At 46.7% G+C, this 22,973-nt stretch overlaps 1 protein-coding gene across 1 annotated transcript; it reads right to left on the bottom strand.

Moving 5' to 3' along the window:
* Nucleotides 1-11,712: 11,712 nt before the first annotated feature.
* On the bottom strand, nt 11,713-17,514 carry LOC134507093 (urotensin-2-like). Its single transcript, XM_063317539.1, has 3 exons — nt 17,317-17,514; nt 15,298-15,341; nt 11,713-11,993 (listed from the first exon to the last, which is right to left on the bottom strand). Exons 1-3 carry the CDS (start codon nt 17,495-17,497, stop codon nt 11,877-11,879), a joined length of 342 nt encoding a protein of 113 aa, XP_063173609.1. The 5' UTR covers nt 17,498-17,514; the 3' UTR covers nt 11,713-11,876.
* Nucleotides 17,515-22,973: the final 5,459 nt, after the last annotated feature.

The raw sequence follows: 22,973 nt of genomic DNA, 5'->3' as shown, positions 1-22,973 counted from the left end.
GCGGGCGGCCCTTCGCAGCTCGCCGGGGGCGGGGCATCGGTCGCGCGGCGCGGCCGGGTGGGGGGAGAGCGGGGCTCGGCCGGCGGATGGGTGACGCGCGCGCGCTCCGGGAGTCCCGCCTCCCTCCTTCCTCAGGGGACGTTGAGGACTAGCGCCTTGGGTGGGGCGAAGTCCTGCTGAGGAGAGCTGCGGAGCGGGGCGCGGCACGGAGAGGGGCCGCCCGGCCCGGGAAGGCTGGCGATGCCCCTTCAGCCCCACGGGTTGGTCTCGGCTTCGCCCGGCCGTGTGAACGCCTCCTTGGCAAAGGGCAGCCTCGAGGGCGTCGTTGGCACGGGCGCTGCAGGCGGCTGGCAGGCCCCTCCTGACCCGGGTGCCCGGGCTGCAGGGCCGGACCCGCTTGTGGTCGTGCGAATGCGATGCCCGTCCGGACAGCACCGGGCGAAACGGACAGGCCGCAGGTCGGCGACGGAGGGCGGCGAGGCTGCACCCTCGCCCGTGCTGTTCCCCTTGTTCTCACCCAGCCTCCATGCTGAGCCTACGTGAAGGGAAGCCGGGTGGCAGGAGGGCGAGCGGGGTCTTGAACCCGGAGGGGGCGCCGTCAAGGACCTGCTCCGTGGCGGGGACCGCACCTGCGGGCCGAAAGCGCCAAGGGCCCGCGAGCTCTAGTTGCGGACGTCAGTCGAGGAGCAGAGTGAAAGAAGGGGCTGAAGCTGAACGTGACGACGACCCCGCTAACCCCAGCAGGGAGAGGAGCCGGCCCTCGAACTGGCAGCGGTGGAGAGCTGCTCCGCCCGCCACCCATCAGTGGGTGACCGATCGCGTTAGTCGCCCAGCACCCTGATCGCCCGTGAACGAGAAAAGAACCCCCAGCGGAGAAACACCCCGCAGAACAGCACTTGGTGGAGCGGCCACGAAGGCCTTGGAGAAGATATTTGGAGGCCCGGACGCGCTCCGCCTGCAAAGATCGGGATGGCGTTTCCCGCGTCGCGCTCTGAAGCGCGAGTTGGGCCGAGTCAAGCCAGGGGAGAACCCTCAAGGCTCGACTTAGCCTACTTCGGACACGTGATGCGAAGACCCAGCTCCCTGGAAAAGGCTTGCACGGAGAAAAGCTGCCTATGAGTTGGAAAGGGCCAGCGCTGACTCGATGGCACGTAATCTGGCTAAGGGAGGGTGGGGGTCCCTCTGCCACTGGCCCTTCCCAGGAGCCCCCGTGCTTCTCCCAGGGCTGAGGTCTCCCGAATGGGCGACACCTGGTCCTGCAGCAGCCCGCTAAGGCTACTCCAAAGAGTTTGCGTGAAGAGCCACCGGTGCCTTTGTCTCATGCCGTTCATTTTTTAAAAGAGGATTACCAGACGTCTGTCAAAAGGGGGACACGTCGTCCCTTTTGTCCTCATGCCCTCCACCTGGCAGGCATAGCCTTAAAATCAAATTTTGTCAGGCTTTTTGAGTACCTAGTGCTTTTCAAACTTGGCAACTTTAAGATGTGCGGACTTCAACTCCCAGAATTCCCCAGCCAGCATGGCTGGCTGGGGAATTCTGGGAGTTGAAGTCCGCACATCTTAAAGTTGCCAAGTTTGAAAAGCACTGATTTAACAGCTTCCCTAATAAATGCTAACCACAAGTTAACAAGCTCCATTTGAAATTGACACACTGAAGGGTTTTGCCTCCTAAAGCGCGGGTGCATTCTTCATGCATCTGCCCCATAGTGTGCCAGCTTACTCGCTTGCAATCCCTTCCTCCCCCTTGAATGTACATACAAATATTAAACAATTTGTGTGTCCTCCTTTCCAGTTGTCCCCATCCTCTTGCCTGGTCAGATATCTGGGAACCCTGTCCCAGGGGGGACAAGCAACTCGATATGCCGTCCGAACCTGAAGGAGTGACCAGGGGTGACCATTCACTGCACAAAGGCCTCATGGTTGAAGGTGATCTGCTCTGCTGGGTGCAGAAAAAGTGCAAGGCTTAGTCAAGGACAGGCGGCTGGTCTTCTCACAAGTGAAAATGACCCCTTCCCTCCTTGGAACTGGATGTCGTAAGGACGGTGGGGTGGGGTTGGGCAGTCTGATTTTCTGCTCTGGTAGGGCCTGTTGTCTTCATCGAAGTTGGAGAGACCCTGTGCGACTAATTGAATTCAATTAAAAGTGTATTTATTGTAAACTGCCCAGATTTGCTCTTTTGAGTCTTTGTGGTGACTAAATTTGAAATATAAATAAACAAACAAACAAAACACTTGGGTTTTGTTGCAGTGTGTATTGCAGTGTCTTAAATCCTGTCTTAATTTCAGGATAGGCACCCCCACATACAGCTCTTTTCTCACCCTGCACCTGTGGGAAATTGGGGAATCACACAAACTTCCTGCTAATGATCAAACACACCATTTCGGTTCATTTCTTTAAACAATTTAGGATTCAAATATCCTGATTTCTGTTGAGCAGTTAACCAAATCAGAAATGTGTAAACGTTTTAAATGTTCATAAATATTTGGAGTACAGCAATGGGGAAATTAGAAACTAAATATTTATTTATAATGTTGTTAGTAGCTTTCTTATGGCTAATTTCTTATCAAAGGTATAATGAGCACTAAGTGGTAAATTTGTCCACCTACTGGTATTGTATTTCTGCATCAATTATTTTGTTCCTCCTTTCCCTTGTTCATTCTTTTTCTTTTTAAAAAAAAATGATTATTTTTTTTAAAAAATGGGAAAAGGTGGTTAACCAGGGTGCCCATTTCAGAGGTAGCAGGAAGTCATGGTTAAAGGGGCATTTTCCTGTTTTCTTTCTGGAAGACGGAAGAACTAGGAAATGGACTGTATACTCCCTGTGTGGGTCTTGGGTTACTAAGTTAGGATTTGATTATCTAAATTGGGCCATTGCAGCCTAGTTCATTCCAGGCTGAAATTGCAAAGCGTACTGAGCAGGTGATCATAGCTGCTGAGACTTCGTGTTCTTTTTCTGCAGTTGTGCAGAGCTCCGGTTTGATGACCCCGCACTGGTCCAGGAAGAAGAATTTCAGGTTGTGTGTTAATGAGATAATTCAGGACGTGTTGGATAATCGTTGGGGGAAGAAGGAAGAACATGCGGTCGTCTGCAAAATAAAAGACTGAAACTAACATAATGGCACAATCTTCTTCCCTTCATACTGAAACGATAGACGTGGTTACCTGAGGTGATGTCTGCTAAGACCCCGTCTCTCTCTCGTCTTTTTCTGTTTGCCTCTCCATGGAAAAGGACTAGAAATTGGATGGTGAGAAAGACTTGCTTTCTGGGAACATCGTCCGAATTACCTGGACAGAAGAAACAGCCTTAAGGTAAGGAATGGGAATATTGCTGCAACAAGGCCTGTTGAGTGAGTGGATGGCTTGCATTATATATCCACCAGATCGAAACAGGCTGGAAATTTTAGTGCAGAAGGGCGTATACGAACAGCCATAAGGGAGATGTGATTGTCATAATTCAGATACAGCAGCTGGAACAGAAACAGTGTTTTGGGAATTGGGACTTCAGTTTCTGCACTATATATTAACAGTTGCTCAGGAGGCTAAGTGAACGCGCTTGGTGATATTTCAGATGGCATCTGTGGCAAAGTCAGGAGAGGGTACAGTTCTTGCCCACCCAATCAGGGAGAGGATGCGAGTCACGTCTGCCAAAATAACATTACAAATCTTTCAAAGAAGCCTGGATTGGCACAAATTGGAGGCACGGGGTTTAATTGCCCTGACATCTGGACACAAATGTTCAAGCATGAACATTTCAGGAAATTCCTGATTGGTTTTGCTGATAACTTTCAGAGGGTGGACAAGAAGATCCAACTGTTGTTGACTTCATACTAACCCGAAGGAAAGTTTTAATTGTGGATGTGGATTAGCAGGAACACTTAGGGAAAGTGTATGGAGTTCGTATTTAGAGCTGATCTAATGTGTCCCTTGGACTCCCAGAAAGCAGACTGTAGTAAACTCAAAGTAGCGTTAGGTGGGATTTCATAGCAGGAGAAGCTGATGGCTCAAGGCAAGTGGGAATTTCTTCAAAAAAAAAAAAAAGTGCTAGAAGAATAGCTGAAGGCAGTCCCAGTGAGGAAAGCAGTCAGTGTGGCTGTCTAAACACCTCACTAAAGACGTGAAAACGCTTGTAAAAAACCCAGGATGGCAGAGATGGCAAAGCTAAAAGCAGAGAAGTTGCTGGGCTTGGTGAAGAGATGGTCCAAAATCAGAACTAGGCAAAAGAATTGCTCAGCCGGTTCTTCGACCCAGGCGGAAGGGCTGAGTATCTCTCCTGCTTCAGTTGCGTCTGAGAAGAGGAGGGGTCCTCCAAGAGGCAGTGGCGAAGGATGGAGGATTCGCAGTTAACATCGAGAGAAGCGTAATCAGATAATTCCTTTGATCTTTCAAATGAATTAAGGACAAGACGAAAACCATCCTGGATTATTGGTGGGTGATTTGGTTGAACTGTTAGGTATTATTGATCCTTGAGAAATCCTGAAGGATGAAGTGTCAGATGACTGGAAGAGACCAGATGTCTCCAGAAAGGGGAAAGTGGCTCAGTGGCACATCCAGCTGGCCCAGAAATTGGTGTCAGTGGTATCAGCGGTTCCTCTGCTGGCTGGGGAATTCTGGGAGTTGAAGTCCACACGTCTTAAAGTGGCCGAGGTTGAGAAACACTGCCATAGGCATCTCAGAGGTGATACATAGCTGATTCAGTCCAGCTCATAAGACCGATCGATCGATCGATCGATCTATCAATCTATCTATCATATTTTTATCACCGCCCATCTCCCTCATACGGGAGGGACATGTCTCATGTCCACCAGTTCCAGAGTTGGCAGTTCCCTGGTAGAAGATGCTACAGTTCAGGTGGTGGCCTTTTCAATTTTATCCGTTCTACCACCAGAGGCAGAGCAGCAGTGGTACAGTTGCACCTTGCAGGCCAGCCCGCTTCAGTGGCCAGCGTCAAGCTGAACTTTGGGCGGGTGGGCTGGGGGTTGGAGAAGCAAGATCCGCATTTTCTTCTGTCCACCTTCCAGCGGCCACTGCCCTGGAAGAGGCCATTCTACAGAGCAAGCCAGTTGACCGTTTCTCCGCCAGCATGCTGAGGGCAAAATCAAGCTGGAGGCCTTGTCAGCTGACACCCAAAGAGGGGAGCAGAACTCCATGGCCCAGATCCACCAGAGGTTCCTGCTATCTCCATACAGGTCATTCTTCCAAAGTCAAGAAGCCCGAATCAAGGTGAAAAGAGGGGGAAGGAGTGAATACAGCCATGCTCCCTTGATGTGTTTAGCTTGGGTGTGCATCTCTCTCTCTCTCTTTCAGCCTCTCTCCCCTACGATGTGTACACAGAATGGGAAGAATGAGAATGGGATCCCCAGGTCTGTGGTGGCTGGAGGCTCCAGTGGGCCTGCTGCCACATCTATTGGTACCCAAAATCTCCATCTAATTTTATTGATTAAGATTCATTTCATTAGCAAACTCAGCTGCACTGTGCAAACCAAAACAATAGGAAGGAGAGTCCAACTGATGTTGAAGTGTTCTATATTCTGTAACCCGTAGAATCCTAGACACTTAGCTTTGTGGCAGGCATCTTAAGCATTATTTTTAGAACCATCAGTGGCTGATTTTGCTGCTCCCCACACCCTCCCGAGCATAAGTGTTTGCCCTTGATCTCTGAGGTCACTTGCGTGATGGGTTTGTCCCCCTTTCCTTGCAGAATGGAGATGGGGAGGACAGCGGCAATACCGACCGTCGCTCCATGTCAGGTGAGTTCTTTGACTTCCTGCTCGGTCAGGAACAGGCTCAGCTTCATCAGGAAGTGGATTGGCACCATCCTGCCCATCTGCCTCTGGCTCCAGTGACTCCAACAGAACATCTGGTTGTGGCACAGGTAATGCCAGTCTGCAGTTGACGCTCAGAAGGCAAGGGTGCTGGTGGCCTTGAAACGGAATCCATCCTAGCAAGGAATATTTGATGTGCCACATCATTTTCAAAAATGCGTCTTGCACATCTTTCCTGCAAATGGCCACAAAATGTTTTCAAAATTCTGAATGGGCCACCCCCACCTCCCAGAAGCAGCCTGTCTGAAATGGATGGAGATGCACGGATGATTTCTCAGAAACAGGAGCCCTTTAGTGTCCCTTAAAAAAGAGCTATGCTTGAGTTTGCTCATGGGATTCCTTCATCATGGGTGACAGCTGCAAGACCACGGTGCCTGTTGGCAGAGGATGACTGCAAGGGTGTTCCCTGTCGTCCACTGCCCCATAACTCCCGGCACCAACCTGAAGACCCTGGAATGTGATTCCCTTGGCTGGTAGCCACCATCATTTCCTCTGGTTTTACAATATGTGGGTCTTGAAATCACGCTGAATTCTTTTCTAAAGATCTCCTTCACTTGTAACCTGAACCTTAATATGTGGGGGTACAGCAAAAGCCCCACTAGAAAGGGCTGATCTCAGCTGGACCACGAGAATATTCCCTGGTGTCCCACAAAAGGCCATATACTTGGAGGCAGTTCCCCAAGTTGAGCCCATGTGAGTTCCTTGGCCCACAGACCCAGCATTTGACAGCTGTTGGCAGCAAACTTGATCAAGATTCTCAGACATTTCTCTCTAATTTTGAGGAACAGAAAGAAAATGCAAGTCAGAAATTGTGTTTCTCTCTGCTCGGGCTCAAATTGGAATGATCTCACCATCCACACCTTTGTCCTTTCCCTCGCCTGTATTTTGGAAGCTGTTAGAGCGATATAATTGGGGTGATAAAAGAAAATTATCATTTGCATGCTGTGAATTGGGTTTTTCTAGTTTTCTGGAGTTCAGAATCATAAGATAAAAGGTAAATAGCAGTTTTAGCAGACGTCTCGGCGTCGTGTGATCTGAGCGTTGAAGTTTACCCAGAATAAAAAAGAACAAGGCTGAGAACTTGAAGTTTTTGAAGCAGTGCCTCCAGAATCTTAGGCAGAGGGAGAATATCCATCATCTACTATGTCTGGGATGATGGGATTTGCCACTTTCTCCAGGTAAAGGACATGCTTCATCGTTGAAGAAGCACAAAGGTTTGATCAAGATTCTCACCATCCACATGTATCACATCCACTTGTATTTAGGCCAGTATTTACAGCATACAGTAATAATTTGAGGTAGCCCCTGAGTGTTGGACTGAGTGAAAGCACTTTTAGTTGCTATCTTCAAAAAATTTCATCTGCCTTCCTCTTCGTTTACGATTTTGGAGAAACTGTGTGGCTGTTTGGTGTCCTCCTCGAAAACAGGCACCCTTGGTGAGCTCAGTGGCATTGATGTGAAGTGGCAACTTCTTCATGCCATTGTCAACTGAAGCTTGCTTTATGCCAGTTAACCAGGGTGCAAGAAAGAGCTGATTTTCTGCACAACTTCAGAATGGTTTAAGCCTCCAGACAAAGAATGTGTTTTTTTTTCTTTTTTAATAGTAATTTTATTAAAAATTACAATTACAACAATAAAATCTAATACAAACTTAAAAAAAGCTGAAAAGCAGTTAACAAGCAATTTCCAAAAGTCATTGGAAAAGGTATGCAAACCCAGTGTCCTTTTGAAGGTGCCAACTGTGGCTTGAGCAAGATGGCTATTCCCACGTCTCCCGGGGTCCAGATCTGCTGGGGACTGCTGTCTTGTGGTCTCCTTGCAAGGAGCAGCTGTCTGGAGCACTTGTGGGTGATCAAAAGTCCTCTCCTTGTCCAGTCTACTCGCCGGCTCTTCATTCTGCCACGGTCATCAGCTCCGCTTTTAGCAGGACTGTCTTTACCATTTCTTCCCTGGAAGTCCAAGAATGGGTTTTTTTCCTAGTTCTGCAGGGAATGGGCTTGTGTGTGGTTGTACTGCCATTTACATATGACTCATTCCTGTTCCCACCCAGCCAGCGACACGTGTCAGATCATTACTTGAACAAAGTAGAGATCACATTTTAAACGTGAAAGTTCCAACTATATAGGTAAAGGTAAAGGTTTCCCTTGACATGAAGTCCAGTCGTGTCTGACTCTAGAGGGCAGTGCTCATCTCCATTTCAAAGCGTTTGTCCATAGACACTTCCATGGTCATGTGGCCGGCATGACTGAACGGAACGCCATTACCTGCCCGCCAAAGTGGTACCTATTAATCGACTCACATTGGCATGTTTTCGAACTGCTCGGTTGGCAGGAGCTGGGACTAGCAACGGGAGCTCACCCCGTCATGTGGATTTGAACTGCCGACCTTCCGATCAGCAAGCTCAGCGGTTTAACCCACAGCACCACTGCATCCCCTTCCAGCTATATACCCAATAAAATATTGTACTATCGTGCAACAATATTCCATAATGGAGAAACTGGTTTTGCTTCTCTGATTGCATTTATAGTGATGTCCTTTAACACAATATATAAAACGATCGACAGCATTGTGCAGGATGATGGACCTGTCAGGTTGGATGTCAATCAGCGTGCTACTGAGGAAAAGCTGAGGACCTTCCATAGTATTAACAGTGTTTATAATGTGGCTTGGTTAAAGCCTTTGGGGTGTCAAGGTGCTGATGTTGCCATTCAGGAAAAGAAGATCCGAAGCTGCAAAGACAGAATCACGGTGGAAACATGGGATGCGAGAAGTATAAATGTGGGGAAGCTCGACACAGCGAAAGGTGAAATTAACCCTGTGGACATTTTAAGCATCAGTAAATTGAAAGGGATTGGAATTGGACAGATGTCATGAGGTGCCTAGGCCAAAGGTCAGAATCATGCAAGCAGTGGTTTTTCCAGGGACGTTCCATGGAAGTGAAAGTTGGACCTTGAAGGAGGATACAAAGAATATTTGTAGTTCTGAACTTCCGTGTTGGAGAAGACTCTTGAGAGTACCATGGAAAGCTAGGAAAATAAACCAATGGATCATACAGCAAATCAATCCAGAGTTCTCACTCAAGAAACAGATGACCAGGCTCAGATGACCTAATTTTAAACACTATGCCACTTCCTTGAGAAAGATATAATGCTGGGAAAGATGGAAGGAAAGGAGAGGAGGGGATGACAAGGTGGATGAACTCAACTACAGCAGCAATCTGTGCACCATTAGAGGACACGAAGGGCCACTGGGGACAGACCATCCTGGAGCAGATCTACCCATGTGGCCTCTAGGAGTTGACAGTGACCTATATCATTCCAACTAACAGCAATGTTTTCTTCAGACAATCTATGTAGTATAATGTTTCGGTGTCCCATTTTGGAGAAGCTGGTATTCTGGGCCTGTGATTCTAGTCAGTACCGTAGCCAAGACGAATGCTGTTTGCACAGTATAAAGTTGGGAATTAGTCAGGGAAGACAGTTCTTAATCGTTTAAGAGTAAGAGCTTTCCTTGCTCATGAAGATCTTGCAGTGGCATTATTTGCATTGACAAATGCTTTTTTCCCCACTGGGTGCATTCCAGACAGAGATGAGCGATGGTGGGTGCATTTCTGAAAACCGTCTGCCTGCTCTAGATAGTGCAGGAGGGGTTTCCGTTGTGCGCCCCTCTTATCGCTCGCTCTCTCTTCACGAGACGGATACCCAACGTCTGTTCTGTGCTTCGGTGTCTCATCCTCCTCCTCCCTCTTGTCCCAGTGAGTACTTAAAACTTGCAGCTTTGGGAAAGAAGGCCTGGATTTTCAGATGTGTACCTCTTGGTGTGCGGACAAAGACGATTCTGTTTTGTACCGATTTATTGTAAAGAATAGCGAGGCAAAGGGTTAAGGCTGAATTGACTCCTGAAAGCAGAAAAGCTGTGACGCCTTTGACCTGTTCCTTGTGCCTGTCATCCTAGGACCGCCTTATCCTGCGCGCATGATTGTGCTCCTTCAAATGACTTGAGTCAGTACACGTTCCTGTTCTTCATTGCGGTGTCCCATTCCTCGGTGTAAGCAAGTAAGTTGCAAAGGGGTCTGCGCGACAAGAAGTGCTAAGGTGGAAAAGATCAGGTGTTTTCTGACCAACACATTCTGTGAAAAGGCCTGAGCTGGGTTGTGGGCTGTGCGTCACTTCATCAGGTGCGTAGAACAGGCAGAAAGTTAAAAACGTGGCAATTTGAATGAGAACAGATGGGAAGAGTATTTGTTTTCCCATATTGCAGTGAAGTCCCTGATTCAGAATGTTGGCTCTCTCTCACTGCCAGCCCTCACTTCTGAAAAAAAGAAGGTCCTTCATCCCCTCCTTCCTCTTCCTCCTCGAGATATAGCCACAGTGGCTGTGATTTATTAAAGGGGACGTGTTCTCTTTTGAACACTCTGCAGCTTAAGGGTTCCCTAACGACGTACGCTTGCGCTCTGCGTGTCTGCTGCAATATTTCTAAACTTTAGCTGCTTCTATCTAGGGTCCAAAAAAAGCTGAAGCTACCAGCCTGGCTTGGCTTAGGTTGGTAACTGGGTTTCTCCCATCTCAGCTTCTGACACCCCACCCCCGCAGCCTCCTGCACCCAGGTAGGTTCTGCCTCAAACTTCAGCCCTTTTCCAGGTTGTGCCCTGTCCCACTTCTTACCTACCTTTCCTCAAGCTTACAATCCTTCAACAGCCCATCACCAGCCATCATTGTCCTTTCCAAAACAAATCTTCAACAGCCAGTGCTCTCTGGCTGGGGAATTCTGGGAGTTGAAGTCCATACATCTTAAAATTGCCAGGGTTGAGAAACACTGCTCTAAGGCGATCTTAATTAGCCAGCCATCAAAGTTCCTCTTCTCCTTCCCAGAGTCCCCTCCCCCTTTTTTAAATAACCCACCTTCCTTTGCCAGCTCACCAGCCCCCTTTCTCTCTTCTGTGGGAAACCAACCTATCTACTACTATCAGTAGAACAAAGTGTGAGTGTGGATGCTCTTATCCCCATCCAAGTGGTATTTTTGACGTGTTGCACAATAGCTCCCTTATTCAACATTCTGAGATGTGTTTGGGGGGCGGTGTTTACATACAGAGGCAATAAAAATAAGGGCTGCCTTATGAAATTACATAAACCAGTATTATGGTTCAAACGATGACTCACTCATTCAATCTTGTTAGATTGAGGGCTAATCTCATTACGAGGGCTGCACTTTGTTTACTGATTGTCATAAAGGTGGTCAAATTGTGTGAGAGCCATCAAGATGGGGTGCGGGTCTCTGCATGGGATGCCCAGACGGGACGTGGCAAAGGAGGCCTGGTGGTGTCGGCCTACTTGCTGTGTGGCACGGCTGACTGCAGGGTTGATTCGGGTCGAGAGAGAGAATCATGTTTGTGTCCTAAAAGAAGAGGGAGCCTTTAATAAACCATGTTCTTTGGCATAAAGGAAGGGCCCCCCCGGACACCCAGTTCAATCCAGCCTGAGAGGAGTTAAGCATTCAGCTTTCCACTGATCTCCCATTTTGGATAATTGGCGTAATACTATCAGTTTTGTTCACATAGTAGTTGAAAGCTGGTAGAAAGGATGAGTACCCCTTCACTGGAATCGCAGTGAAAACAACTTAATTCCTTTTCAGCATTTCCTTGAGGAGTTCCTCGGGGCGTGTGAAATACAACTTTTAAATTGTATTTTTTAACCCTTGTTAGCTGCTCAGAGTCACATTTGTGAGATGGGCAGCCACATAAATCGATGTAAATCCATCAGTAAATTTGCGAGATGCCTTTCTTGTTCCCTAAACTTGAATAGGACTCAGGGGAAAAAAAGAAAATAACTCTCCACTTCCAAAAATATAAGCAAATCGAGAGAAGGTTTATTAAATCCCATGCAAGTAATATGGAAGTTTTTTGCCATCTTCAGAATTACTTTATTTTCATCGTGTGTGCATTTCCACAAATTATATGCAGGATTCTAGTCTATTGCTTGATTGCATCATAAATTATAGGGCAAGGATGTGGTGTTAGGACTGGGGGGCACCTGGAAGCAGTTGGGTTCCCAGCCAGTCACACGCAGTATTTCCAGAAGCATTCGGAGAGATTGCCTCGCTTCTTATGCAGTTTCCTGGTGGACTCCCAGAAGCGTCTTCGCAGCATGTTCTGGGAGAGGCCTCCAGGCGGTGCCTGAACAAGAGAACAAAGAGGAGAAAGGCAGCCCACTCCGTCAGGTAAACAAGGCAGAGAGGAGGAGGCATTGAGCAGAATGAAAGAGAAGCGATTCTAGATTTACTCAATGGTAGAGTTGGCAGGAAGTTCAGAGATCTGGAGATGTGGGACAGCATCCCAAGCAATGGCCTTCCAGCCTCCTCTTAAGTATCTGCACCTCTGCATATATTCAGCAGTCAAGGGACATTTCCCTCTAATGCTACGTGGAATCTTGTCCCCTTAATTTCCAGTTACCAGGGAAATTGGTACTTAATTCCAGTTTTAATCCCATCTCATTATTTTTTGCAGTTATGTTCTATCTTTCAGGTAGCTGAGAGCTACTGTCCTTGTTTCCTACTGCTGCTCCATACAAAGAGTTTTAAACCTTTTTTCATAAGCTAGGACATCATCTAGATCAGTGTTTCTCAACCTTGGCAGCTTGAACACACACTCCTCCAAGGCAGGAGTCCTCATGCTGGCTGGGGAATTCTGGGAGTTGAAGTCCACACATCTTCAGGTTGCCAAGGTTGAGAAACACTGATCCAGATTTGCCCCTTAAATTTGGGCACTCTGATGCAAGCTGTTGCTGTTTCTAACAATGAAATCTTTGAAAGCCCCAAACATGCACAAAGATTACACCAGCCAGCCACATTTTAGCTTGGCATCTTATGTGAACCCAGGCTGTGCACTCAGTTATATGTCAGAAAGTTGGGTTGAGTAAAGCATTTTAAGTCAGTCATGGTTAGGGGTTGCCATGTAATCCAACAGCACAGTTCGCCTCCAGCCTCGTGGTCAAGATTTGAGTAGTCCAAAGAAAGTCCAGCCTTTCTTCATGCTCGGTAGAATAGCACCCACTCGCCCGGCTTTGCAAATAAGAAGCCCTCCCCCTGAGCCCCCAGGTTAAGCCAGGAGTTGGTTTTGACATTAACTTATTACGTTAGCTCTTGAAAATTAGAAATATTAAGGAAATCAGTAATCAGAATGCACTAACATGTCAAGTGTATTATTTCCACAAAGAAAACAGCCACAAAATTCACAAACTTCGCCATGTCATTAAAATTTCAAATATGATTAACTTTTCTCATCACCTTGATACCACAAATGCAGGGATCTGCTGTAAAACCATTTAACTAAAGTTAAATTGAAACCCTTGAGAAAGGGAGTGGTTTGGGAATGTGAGACTACCAGAAATTCCCTTTGAGTTGGGTGGCATTTCTTGATGATAAAAGGCTAGAAAGTGGTTGCTTTAGTCAGAGATCTATCTTGATGTTCTTCTGGAGTGTGGGTGGTAAAAATATGAGTGCTTATTTTGTGCTTCCTGTATTTAACTTTCCTCTCCTTTGTTAATATTGTTAATATGGTACACGGATAATTAAAAATAGTTCTATCAGTTAAGCGTGTTACTCTGCCCACACTAGATCTTGTGCCTGGAGCCCTACTGAACGGAGAAGATGTACACAGAAACATGTGGGGAAAATACTCATTTATCAACTGCAGGTACTAGAAAGGAATCAGTAGATGTTAAATACTTTATTAGGTACTTAAGTCCTAGTATTTTCAGCACAATTAAAACTAAGCCAAAACCTATCATACCCTTACTCTGTTCGTAGAAGTGGGCTGTCTGGAAAGTTCAGAGATGATCCTACCTAGACTCTGGTTTTGTGGATGCAAAGCCTGATCCTGCTCATATCTCACTCTGGGCATTTCATAGAATCATAGAATCATGGGGTTGGAAGGGACCTTGGAGGTCTCCTAGTCCAACCCCCTGCCCAAGGCAGGAGTCCTCATACCATCTCGGACGGATGGTTGTCCAGTCTCTTCTTGAACACCTCCAGCGATGGAACACCCACCACTCCGGGAGGCCAGCTGTTCCACTGCTCAACAGTTCTCACTGTCAGGAAATTCCTCCTTGTCTCCAGGTTGGGTCTCCCCCTGATGAGCTTCCACCCATGGCTCCTTGTCCTACTCTTGGGTGCCAAGGAGAATAAGTCAACGCCCTCTTCCCTGGGGCAGCCCTTCAAGTATGGGAAGATGCCATCATGTCTCCCCTCCGTCTTCTCTTCATTAAGCTAAACATAGCCAGCTCCTTTAGACAAGTTTAGTCCAGGCAGAGCAGGAAAAATGTGTCTGAAACTTTAACAGCTGATACTTAAAACTAAACAAGTAAGACTCCTGCAGGGAGGGAAGATCCTTGGGCCCATAGGCTGGCTGATATAAAGTAAATATTTTGAGATACTGAGAGCTAATGGGAAAAATGAAATTGGAGATGCCTCCTTAACAGCAAGATTTTTGGCTCACGTTTAACCAAGAGCCAAAAGTCCGTTTGGCTCTTGGTTAAACGTGAGCCAAAAATCTTGCTGTTAAGGAGGCATCTCCAATTTCATTTTTCCCATTAGCTCTCAGTATCTCAAAATATTTATTTATTTGTATTTCGAATTTCTCACTCGAAGAGCGACTCTGGGTAGTTAACATTAGATAATAGTGTAGTGAGAGCAGAGGAAGAGTAGCATGCCCTTCGCTGCTTTCTCTGTATTCTGCCCAAGAAGGACCATTTGCGGTCTATCTTCCGTCTTGCGAGCAGCGGAGGCTACTTTGTGTGTTACAAAGGGTTTGTGAGTTCCAAGCAATTAAAGTGATAATTCTACACAGCTAAAGTCATGTCCTGTAATGGAAGGAAAACTCTGTTTCGGACTTTTTTCTCCCTGGAAGAGCAATTTCACCAAGAAAATAAGGGAAGCAACGTGGAGGCTGTTGGTCACCACCTAGGAGCATTCGCCACCATTAAAATTATCTTCACTTCTCTTGAATGGGTCTTTTTCCAAAGAAAAAAGGGACAGTTGGGCCCATTACTAAACACTGGAAATGTTCAGGGATATGTCTTTGGGGGGCGGGGGAGTTGATTAAGAGGTTTATATTCTTCCTTTTCTTTTAATAAAAGGGGAAAGAGCAAACGTATTTAGTGATTTTTATAATGTACTAATAGAACGATTTATAGAGATAATGTGATTTTGGTTTACTATAGAGTAAGAGGTTGATTATGGGAAATTGCTGTATATTCTTGCTGTTAAAAGTGGAAGCCACCTCCTTATGTAAGCTTAAAAAAAAAATTCTCTTTTTGTGTTTTCACACTTTTTTAGTTTTTTTTAATGGTTTTTTGCAGTTTTTATCTTTGTCTTAACCCTAATAAAATTCTTATTAAAAAAAAGAGGAAAGGTTCATGGATGGAAGATGGGAGGAATACCATTTCAGATCTAATAGGCCATTCATTTGACCCCCTCCTTACCTCTTTGACATACTCCCTTGCGCTGAAGCTGTGGGGCCCGAGACCTGCAGTGAAAACAAAGTGAGGTTCAGAACATTCCTGTTGGAAATACAGAACCAATCTGGTTGCAGACTCTGCAGCTGGCTCTGTGGCTTAGCTGTCCGTAGCTACTTTTTCTAACTTGGGAAGGAATATTCAGTTTTCCGGCAGAGATGAGTTGATGGCTGTGGTACATACGTTTCTCACTCCTGACTCTTAGGAACTGGTTTGTCAGTTCTAACAAAGAAAGTCTGCTGTGGGTTTTCTGGGGACAGAATTTTTCCAAAGGGTTCCAGAAATATATCTTCAAAATGGGAAATGAGCATTACAATAGCAATTGGTTTCCAGGTCCAACTTAAGTTGCTGGCTTTGACCTATACAGGTAGTCCTCACTTAACGACCATTTAATGACAGTCTGAAGTTACGACGGCCTTGGGAAAAGTGCTTTACGACCAGTACTCACAACCGTCGCAAAATGTTGTACCACCCCCACAGTCATGTGATCACAATTCGGGCACTTGGTAGCCGGCTCACATTTATGACCAGTTGCAGCATCCTGTGGTCATGTGATTGCAATTTGCGACCTTTTTTGCCGGTTTCCAGCAAAAAACGTCCATTGGGGAAGCTGGATTCACTTAACAACCATGGTTACTCACTTAACGGCCATCACAAAAATGGTTGTAAAATCGAGTCCGGTCACATGGCAACTCGCTTAATGACCGCTTAACCAGTTTTCTGGTCACTATTGTGGTTGTTAAGTGAGGACTACCTGTAAAGTCCTTCATAGCTGCCAGACAGCCTTCTCCAGAGTTTCATCCCGACCAATTAGATCTGCAGGGGAGAAGTTGCAGCAAATCCCACAGCTTTGGGAGGTTCAGGGTGCCCGGGCTGGCCTTTCGAAAGCCCTTGAAGTCCGAGCCATTTCCCCTGATTGGATTTGATGTGGCCGTTTCTTTTTCCTACTTTTCCTTGTGTTGTTGGGGAGCTGTTGTGTTTGTGTTCCTGTATTGTCTTTTTCCTATACGAGCCGACCGAGAGTCATTTCGATTGACTGGAACACGGAAATATGTTTGACAAAGAAGGTTGGGAAATGTAAATTCATTCATTGACTGATTTCAAATTGCAGAATCAAATTTATTTACTTGATAGCAAGTAAGTGATTAGCAAGGGAAAATCACCGATGCGATGACCAAATACAATATATATTGATCATATAAAGCCTAAAAGTTAAGACTTAACCTTTTTAAAAATTAGATTTATATTCTGCTTTTATTTTGAACAACTCAGGGCAACCAGCATAATGTTTTCTCCACAGCAACCCTGTGAAGTGGGTTGGGCTGAGAGAAACTGACTGACCCAAAGTCACCCAGTTGGCATTCATGCTAAAGGGAGAACTGGAACTCACTTCCAGCATTTTAATCGCTACCTTGAAGTCACCTTCAAAATGTACATGATGCATATTAGAGTAGAAATCCAGTGGGATCTTTTATGGCCACTACTAAACAGGAAAAGCATTTTGAGCTGTGGCGGTGAGCATAAAATGTTGGTCCAGCATCCGAGCACACCCTATGCGTGCAGTCTATTTTCTGGCTTTGCAAAATAAACTGAATTTACCACATGGGCTGGATCCACACAACATACTAACTGCCAAAGAAGCTTGCTCGAGCTGAAATTAATCAAGCTTAGCTTGTTCTGCCAATGGCTTGGCCTTGTGCATCCCTATGCAAAATGTGAATTCTGTGCTGGAAATCCTTGGGAGAGGAATTGAAAATAATACTGCCGATAGCTGTGTAATGCCTGTTGGTGATGCAACTCTTCTTTGAATGGTCAAGAAAGGATCTTATAAAGCTGGAAGGGATTCCTGAAATGGTCTTCAAGAAAAGATGACAGTGCTTAAGCTTTTGGGGCATGAAAAAGTTGGGTAGAGTTTGTGGGGAAGATGGTACCACCATTCAAGAACTACAAAAGAGTAAAATATGCAGGGTCTTTTTTCTGCCTTACCTGCTTTGCTTGGATAGTCCTCTGTCTGTGCTCCTAGTATCCTGGTTAAGGCTTGCTGAAAGGGTCTTCTGCTACTCAGAGCCTCCAGATGTAGCCTGGCGCCTTCGTTGTTTGCTACAGATTGAGAATAAGATGAGGAAGAAGCAAGATGCTCTTTGGAGAGATGTCCAGCTCCCCACATCTCTCTTGGAAGTCCTTGAGAATGAGGAACGGCCTTACGCCTTTGGACTGAAGGCCCTCAACCTTTTCGCTCTGCAGCCTGTCTAGGACCCCCTCCCTAGTGCTCCACTCTTGCTAATCAGGAGAGATGCTTTCTCTAAGCCTGCCTTCAAAAAGAAGTATGAAAAAACTTGGCCACAACTTTGACTGTAAATTCCACAACAGCATTACATGTTAGGTGATAGATTCTTATTTTGACACTTGCGTTCCATTTTAATGAAAATAAAAGGGAGAGATGGCCTTCCTTCCTTCATTCTCTAATACCATTACTACCACTTTCCCTTTTCACCATACTTCAGGTGAGTTTAGCTTCCCCTTCATTCCAGCCCCTTTTCGGATGCTGTGTTGTAGGATCAATCTTGCAGCGCCCCAAAAGTAGGTTGAAATGGAACAAAACCAACCTCCTCTTTTTCAAGGGGCAAGATCAGGAATGGTTGCAGGCTTCCAGTGGGCTCCCTCAGATACCTTCAGCTGACTTCGTGACTCACTTGAGATGCTGGGATATTTAGTCTTGGACCCTGCCCAGTCCTACGGCTAATGAGGGCACACGTGGTCACAGTTGGTTTCCTACCTCTTTTAGATAGTTAAATGTACTGTAAAAAGGACACTTCATTCTGTCCAAAGGAACATTCCCAACCCTGCAAGAATAGTTCTTTCTCATAAGTAAATAAATGCACCCACCAGGATGATGATCATTTTCGTATTTTTGGACAGGGAGTGCAAAGAGATTTCTGTTTGCTTTGCAAAGGGTGATGTCTCATTCACTTCAGCCATTCAGCTATGCCCAAACATCAATTATAGTTGACATCAGTGATGTTTGGGGTTTGATGATTGGACATCTTTGTGTCTTTCTGTATTGGAACCCTGTTGTGGCCTTCGACTTTTCTGTCTTCAGAAAAACCCTTCCTACCTTCTCTGCCCAATCTAGCATTCCCTCCCTCATCTCTGCCAAGGAATCTCGCGTGTGTGCTCTGTGTGGGAGGGTTGCTTCTGCTAAAGAAAGCAAGGAACTGTGCTCAGACGTGGAGCTAAGCTGACCTTCATCCCAGGGAGAGGCTGTCCTAAGGCACACCAGCACCACAGGCAGCACCCATCACCCGGGAAAAGTTTCTTTTCTCCCTTAATCTGTTAATCGAGGTGGTCTGCATAAAATAGTTTGCGTTTCAAAGGCAGGTTAGGTGAATGCTGCTTGTAACACTAGGGTCTGTTCTGTAACTGACAGAATGGCATTGTTATCTTCACATTTCGTTGAGAAGACACAATGGCTAGAAGCATTTGACAAGTACCCATTGATGACATTTTATTTGCAGCCTGCCAAAAAAAAAAAAAAAACCACCACAGAAAGCTCCACATTTTGCTTTGTAATAGCATATCTCTGTTTAAGAAAAAAAAGCCAAATTTTTAGTTGCAATTACAAATTTACTCCTCCTGGGGGAGTACTTTTCATTAGAAAGGAAAACATTACAGGTAGTCCTCGACTTACAACAATTTGAACCGGAATTTCCATCACTAAGCAATGCAGTCGTAAAATGAGACATCACATGACCGCATCACTTAGCGATGGTAATCCCGGCAATCCCCATTGCCATCATGAGCAAATTCCATGGGTCATTAGGCGAGGACCCACCCCGATCCAAGCCATTCCTGGCTTGGTCCCCCCCAGCCCTGAGGTAAAGGACTGAGTCCAACTCCCCCCACCAGCCTATCTCCCCCCGTCTCTATCCTTTTGGCTCCCCACCGCCACCCCAGCTGACCACCATCTCCTTGCTTCTGTGCTGATGAGGCGTGCCCGGCCTGCCCAACAGCAGCTCCTGAGCCACAGCACAAAGCCCAGCCCCAGCTCAGCCCGGCAGCCAGGCCAGGCATGCCTCGGCAGCAGCAGGAGCAAGGAGACGGTGAGAGGTCAGCTGTCAGGTGGAGTTGAAGCGCCCCTGTGGTCCTAAGTGCCAAGTGCCCAAATTCTGATCACATGACGGGGGGTCACTGCAACAGCTGTAACTTCAAGGACCAGTCAGAAGTCCCTTCGGCGCTGCCATAACTTTGAACAGTTGCTGAATGGATGGTCGCAAGTCATAGGACTACCTGTATGAGCTTAATTTGTCAAGCCAAATCTACGTTCTAGGACCATCACTGTCTCCCAACTCGCTATCTCCTCAAGGTAAATCACCCAAGATACTCAGCCCCAGACCCTCAGGTCCTGGCTCTTAAGAGCCTGATCCCTAACAATTTGCAGCCTGCTTTGCCTCTGCAGCCAGATAAGAGACTCACGCGGGTCCCCCCACCCGTCTTTCCTGCTGCTGGTGATTCTGCCAGCTTGCAGGAGAACATCCTTTGTAGGCTGGCTTTCCAAATGTACCTGGCTCATCTCACATCAAAAGCCTGGGCAAGTAACCCTGTCTCCACTACAATGTCATGATATTAACCACTGGAAGAATCGAGAGAAAAATCTCTTCTTACCTGGGGCCCAAGCAGATACTTCCTCGCTGGAGCTGGCCCTGGGGGCTGCCCAGAGCTGCCCAGAGAGGCTGAAGAGAGAGAGGCAGAACCAGCCCAGCTTGCCCATTGTTTCCACCCACCGGTTGCCTTGGTGTGGAATTCCCTGCCAGCTGCTGTGGCATCTCAAGAGGTTTCCCCATCTTGAGCTTATATGCTCCTGCCCACCTGTGACCTCATCACACCCCTGGTCTCCGCCCCGCAAGGACTCTCCAATGAACATATTGCCCATTGACAAGAAACACAAACACATTTGGGCATTGATGTCATCCTCCAAAGTCGCTTCGTAGACAATAAATTTACTGTCTCATTGCCTGGTGGACAAAGCGAACATGATAGCAAATGGAGGGGTGGGGAGAGTAAAAAGTTTATAAATCGGGCATAAACCGAGAGTACCTTCTGGTGATAAATCACGAGCTAATGAAAACATTGGACGTCATTTGAGATGGTCAGAGTATTGAAATGGCTGATTTATGGAGCTGGGCAGGCCTGACGCAAGTCATCCAACCAATATGGAACGGGCTGGCGCTTCCCCCACCCTTTGGGGAGATGGATGGATGAGATGCCCTGTTGCGCTTGAGGCGCCCGTGCCAAGCGAGTGCGATGAGGAGGGAATTAAACAGCCAGTCCCGTTTCTCTGTTCTCCTTGTCTCCATAAAGAAAAGTTGACAGTAAGTTACGGGCAGCCTTTACGTCCTAGTTTACTTATATCGGTGTTTCTCAACCTTGGCAACTTCAAGCTGTGTGCACTTCAATTCCCAGAATTCCCCAGCCCTACTTAGAGATGGAGCATTGTAGAAAAGACAAGCGGGCAGAGCCACACCCTCCCCTCTGCAGGGCTCAGCCAGGAGGACCTTCACTGAGATGGTGAGCATTGGGCCTCAGAAGATGCTAGCATTCAGCCCTTTGTTCTTGGGGATGTACGACTATTTAAGAAAGGGGTGTGCTTCCTGAATTCATGATTTGACGCACCTACCTCCAGGCCTCTCTGCTACTGGCTGCATTTCAGGGACTTCTGGCTTTAGATGTCAAGCTAAAATAATTCCTGCTTGGACCCCTCTTGGCTTTGTGAAGGGAGGGAAGAAGGCAAGAGTCACAAGTCATATGGCACCACTAGGATTGACATCTAAACATCTAGGACCTCAGAGACATCCAGGGTCCTCAGCCCAAGTTTTCTTGGCTCTGTAGTTGGGGATCCATCTTTTCTGCCGCTGCCGGGGGTCAAGTCTTTTGCCTTCAGAGAAATGCTCTTTCGCTCCCCAATCCTGTCTGTATTTCGTTAACTTTTAAAAAGGAAAAAATCCAATGGAAAGATGAATTCACACGGTAGAACTGCATCCAGGAAAGCTGAGGAAGAAAGGTCCTTGCACATGGACTGTACGCATACTCCCTCACCTCACTGTCATTTCTGCTGAAGCAGGTTTGATGGGCCTTCAAAACGATGCAGACCAATTTTAACTTACTGACTTCAGACCCTGGGAACGGAGAACCCTTGGCTGCTCCTCAAGATGTCACTGACCTGCAAGACCTAGCTGGCCTTGGCTGATCTAAGAAGCAAAACAGGATTGACTGTGGTTAGTATTTGGAAGAGAGACCATCCATGAAGCCCTGAGCTGCAAGCTAGACTGAGAAACTGATCAAACATCTCAGAAGGGAAAGCTAAGCCATTAGCCGGTTAGGCCAAGAAGGCTGCAGGGAGGTGTCTGTGAAGTTGGGCTTGACTGGAAGAAGGTTCATCCATCAGCCAACCTGGCCAGGTCTTGGGAGTTGGACACAGCTGGTTTCCTCGTCCTGTGATCCAAGCATCAGTTGGCATGTTTCAGCTACAAGGCAATGCCAAGACTATGGGTGGGGTGCTATTTTGCTCCTGGTGTGCTTTATTGTAGGGAATGGAGGCAGAAAATACCAACCTTGGCAGCTACGGGAGGAAATTCTCCTTGAAGTGATATTATTAGGCCCACTCATGGTCACAAAGAAGTATTGAAGCTGAGACTTTTTCTAAAATTATCTCCAGCTTTGTTAATATAAAAACTATCTAGTTATCACCAGTATTGTATGCCACCTGCCAAAAAGTTCACACGCTTTGTCCAGGAATAGAAATGGCTTTTTGCTGCAACAGCCGGGTTTTATACTTTCCATAATGGGTGGTGGGAAGGGCGTCAACTTTCCTTTTGAGCTTTTCATCCCGGGAATTGCTGCTTTTGAGGTCAAAGGCTGCACTTTACTCCGTCCTTCTCCAAAGGCCACAGACTGGAAATGCTTATTCTGCCCGCCCCCCTTTTTTTCCTTTTTCTCTGGAAAGCTGCTCGTGGACAAAAGATTTTGCCCCCAACTGCAAACAAATTCCTTCAGCAAAGGACCGTTACCTTGTCGTGGTGCTGGAGCTTGAGCACCTCAATGCTGCCATGAGCTGAACCGTGAAGGGCCACCCAGGACGGGTGTGATGGTTGCCTATCCTAAAACACTCTCAGACTCACAAGCAGGAGCTTAATAATATCTGGTTTATTTAAGAATAGTATGCAAGTACAAAGAAAGCTGAGAATGATGAAAGCCAGCCAAAATCAAACTAAAACCCCCCAGTACAAATGAAGTCCCACCCCCCATACAATCATCTCAAATTCACAATCCCAGGTGCTCCTAACGAGTTCTGCTGATCAGCGGGAAAAGACCTTGAACAGAGAAGATAGCCCAAACACAGTCCATCGACATGAACACAGATAGAGAGCTTGGTGCAAGGTCCCTCAGCAGCTCCCTCCCAACCAGAAACGCACGTCAGTGCCTTGGCATGTGAAACATTACGATGTACAATGCACATTGAAACGGTGAACATGACAACGGGAAGGTCATGACAGAGCGGTCTGACTAAACGCGATCCCTGGGGAAGGTCATGGCCACCCACCCCAGTATTCTTGCCGTGAAAACTAAATGGATCCCTTGGGAGAAGA

This window comes from Candoia aspera, chromosome 18 (assembly GCF_035149785.1).
Source record: "Candoia aspera isolate rCanAsp1 chromosome 18, rCanAsp1.hap2, whole genome shotgun sequence".
NCBI lineage: Eukaryota > Metazoa > Chordata > Lepidosauria > Squamata > Boidae > Candoia > Candoia aspera.
Note: the sequence above shows the minus strand (reverse complement) of the source record. Positions and strands in the feature narration are given on the sequence as shown.

Excerpts from the sequence above, each read along its gene's own strand:
- LOC134507093 (XM_063317539.1), bottom strand. The coding sequence starts at position 17,497 with ATGTGGGGAGCTGGACATCTCTCCAAAGAGCATCTTGCTTCTTCCTCA. Across the intron at positions 15,342-17,316 it reads GGACTATCCAAGCAAAGCAG|GTCTCGGGCCCCACAGCTTC; the intron begins GTAAGGCAGAAA and ends TTTTCACTGCAG. Across the intron at positions 11,994-15,297 it reads CAAGGGAGTATGTCAAAGAG|GCACCGCCTGGAGGCCTCTC; the intron begins GTAAGGAGGGGG and ends TCTCTTGTTCAG.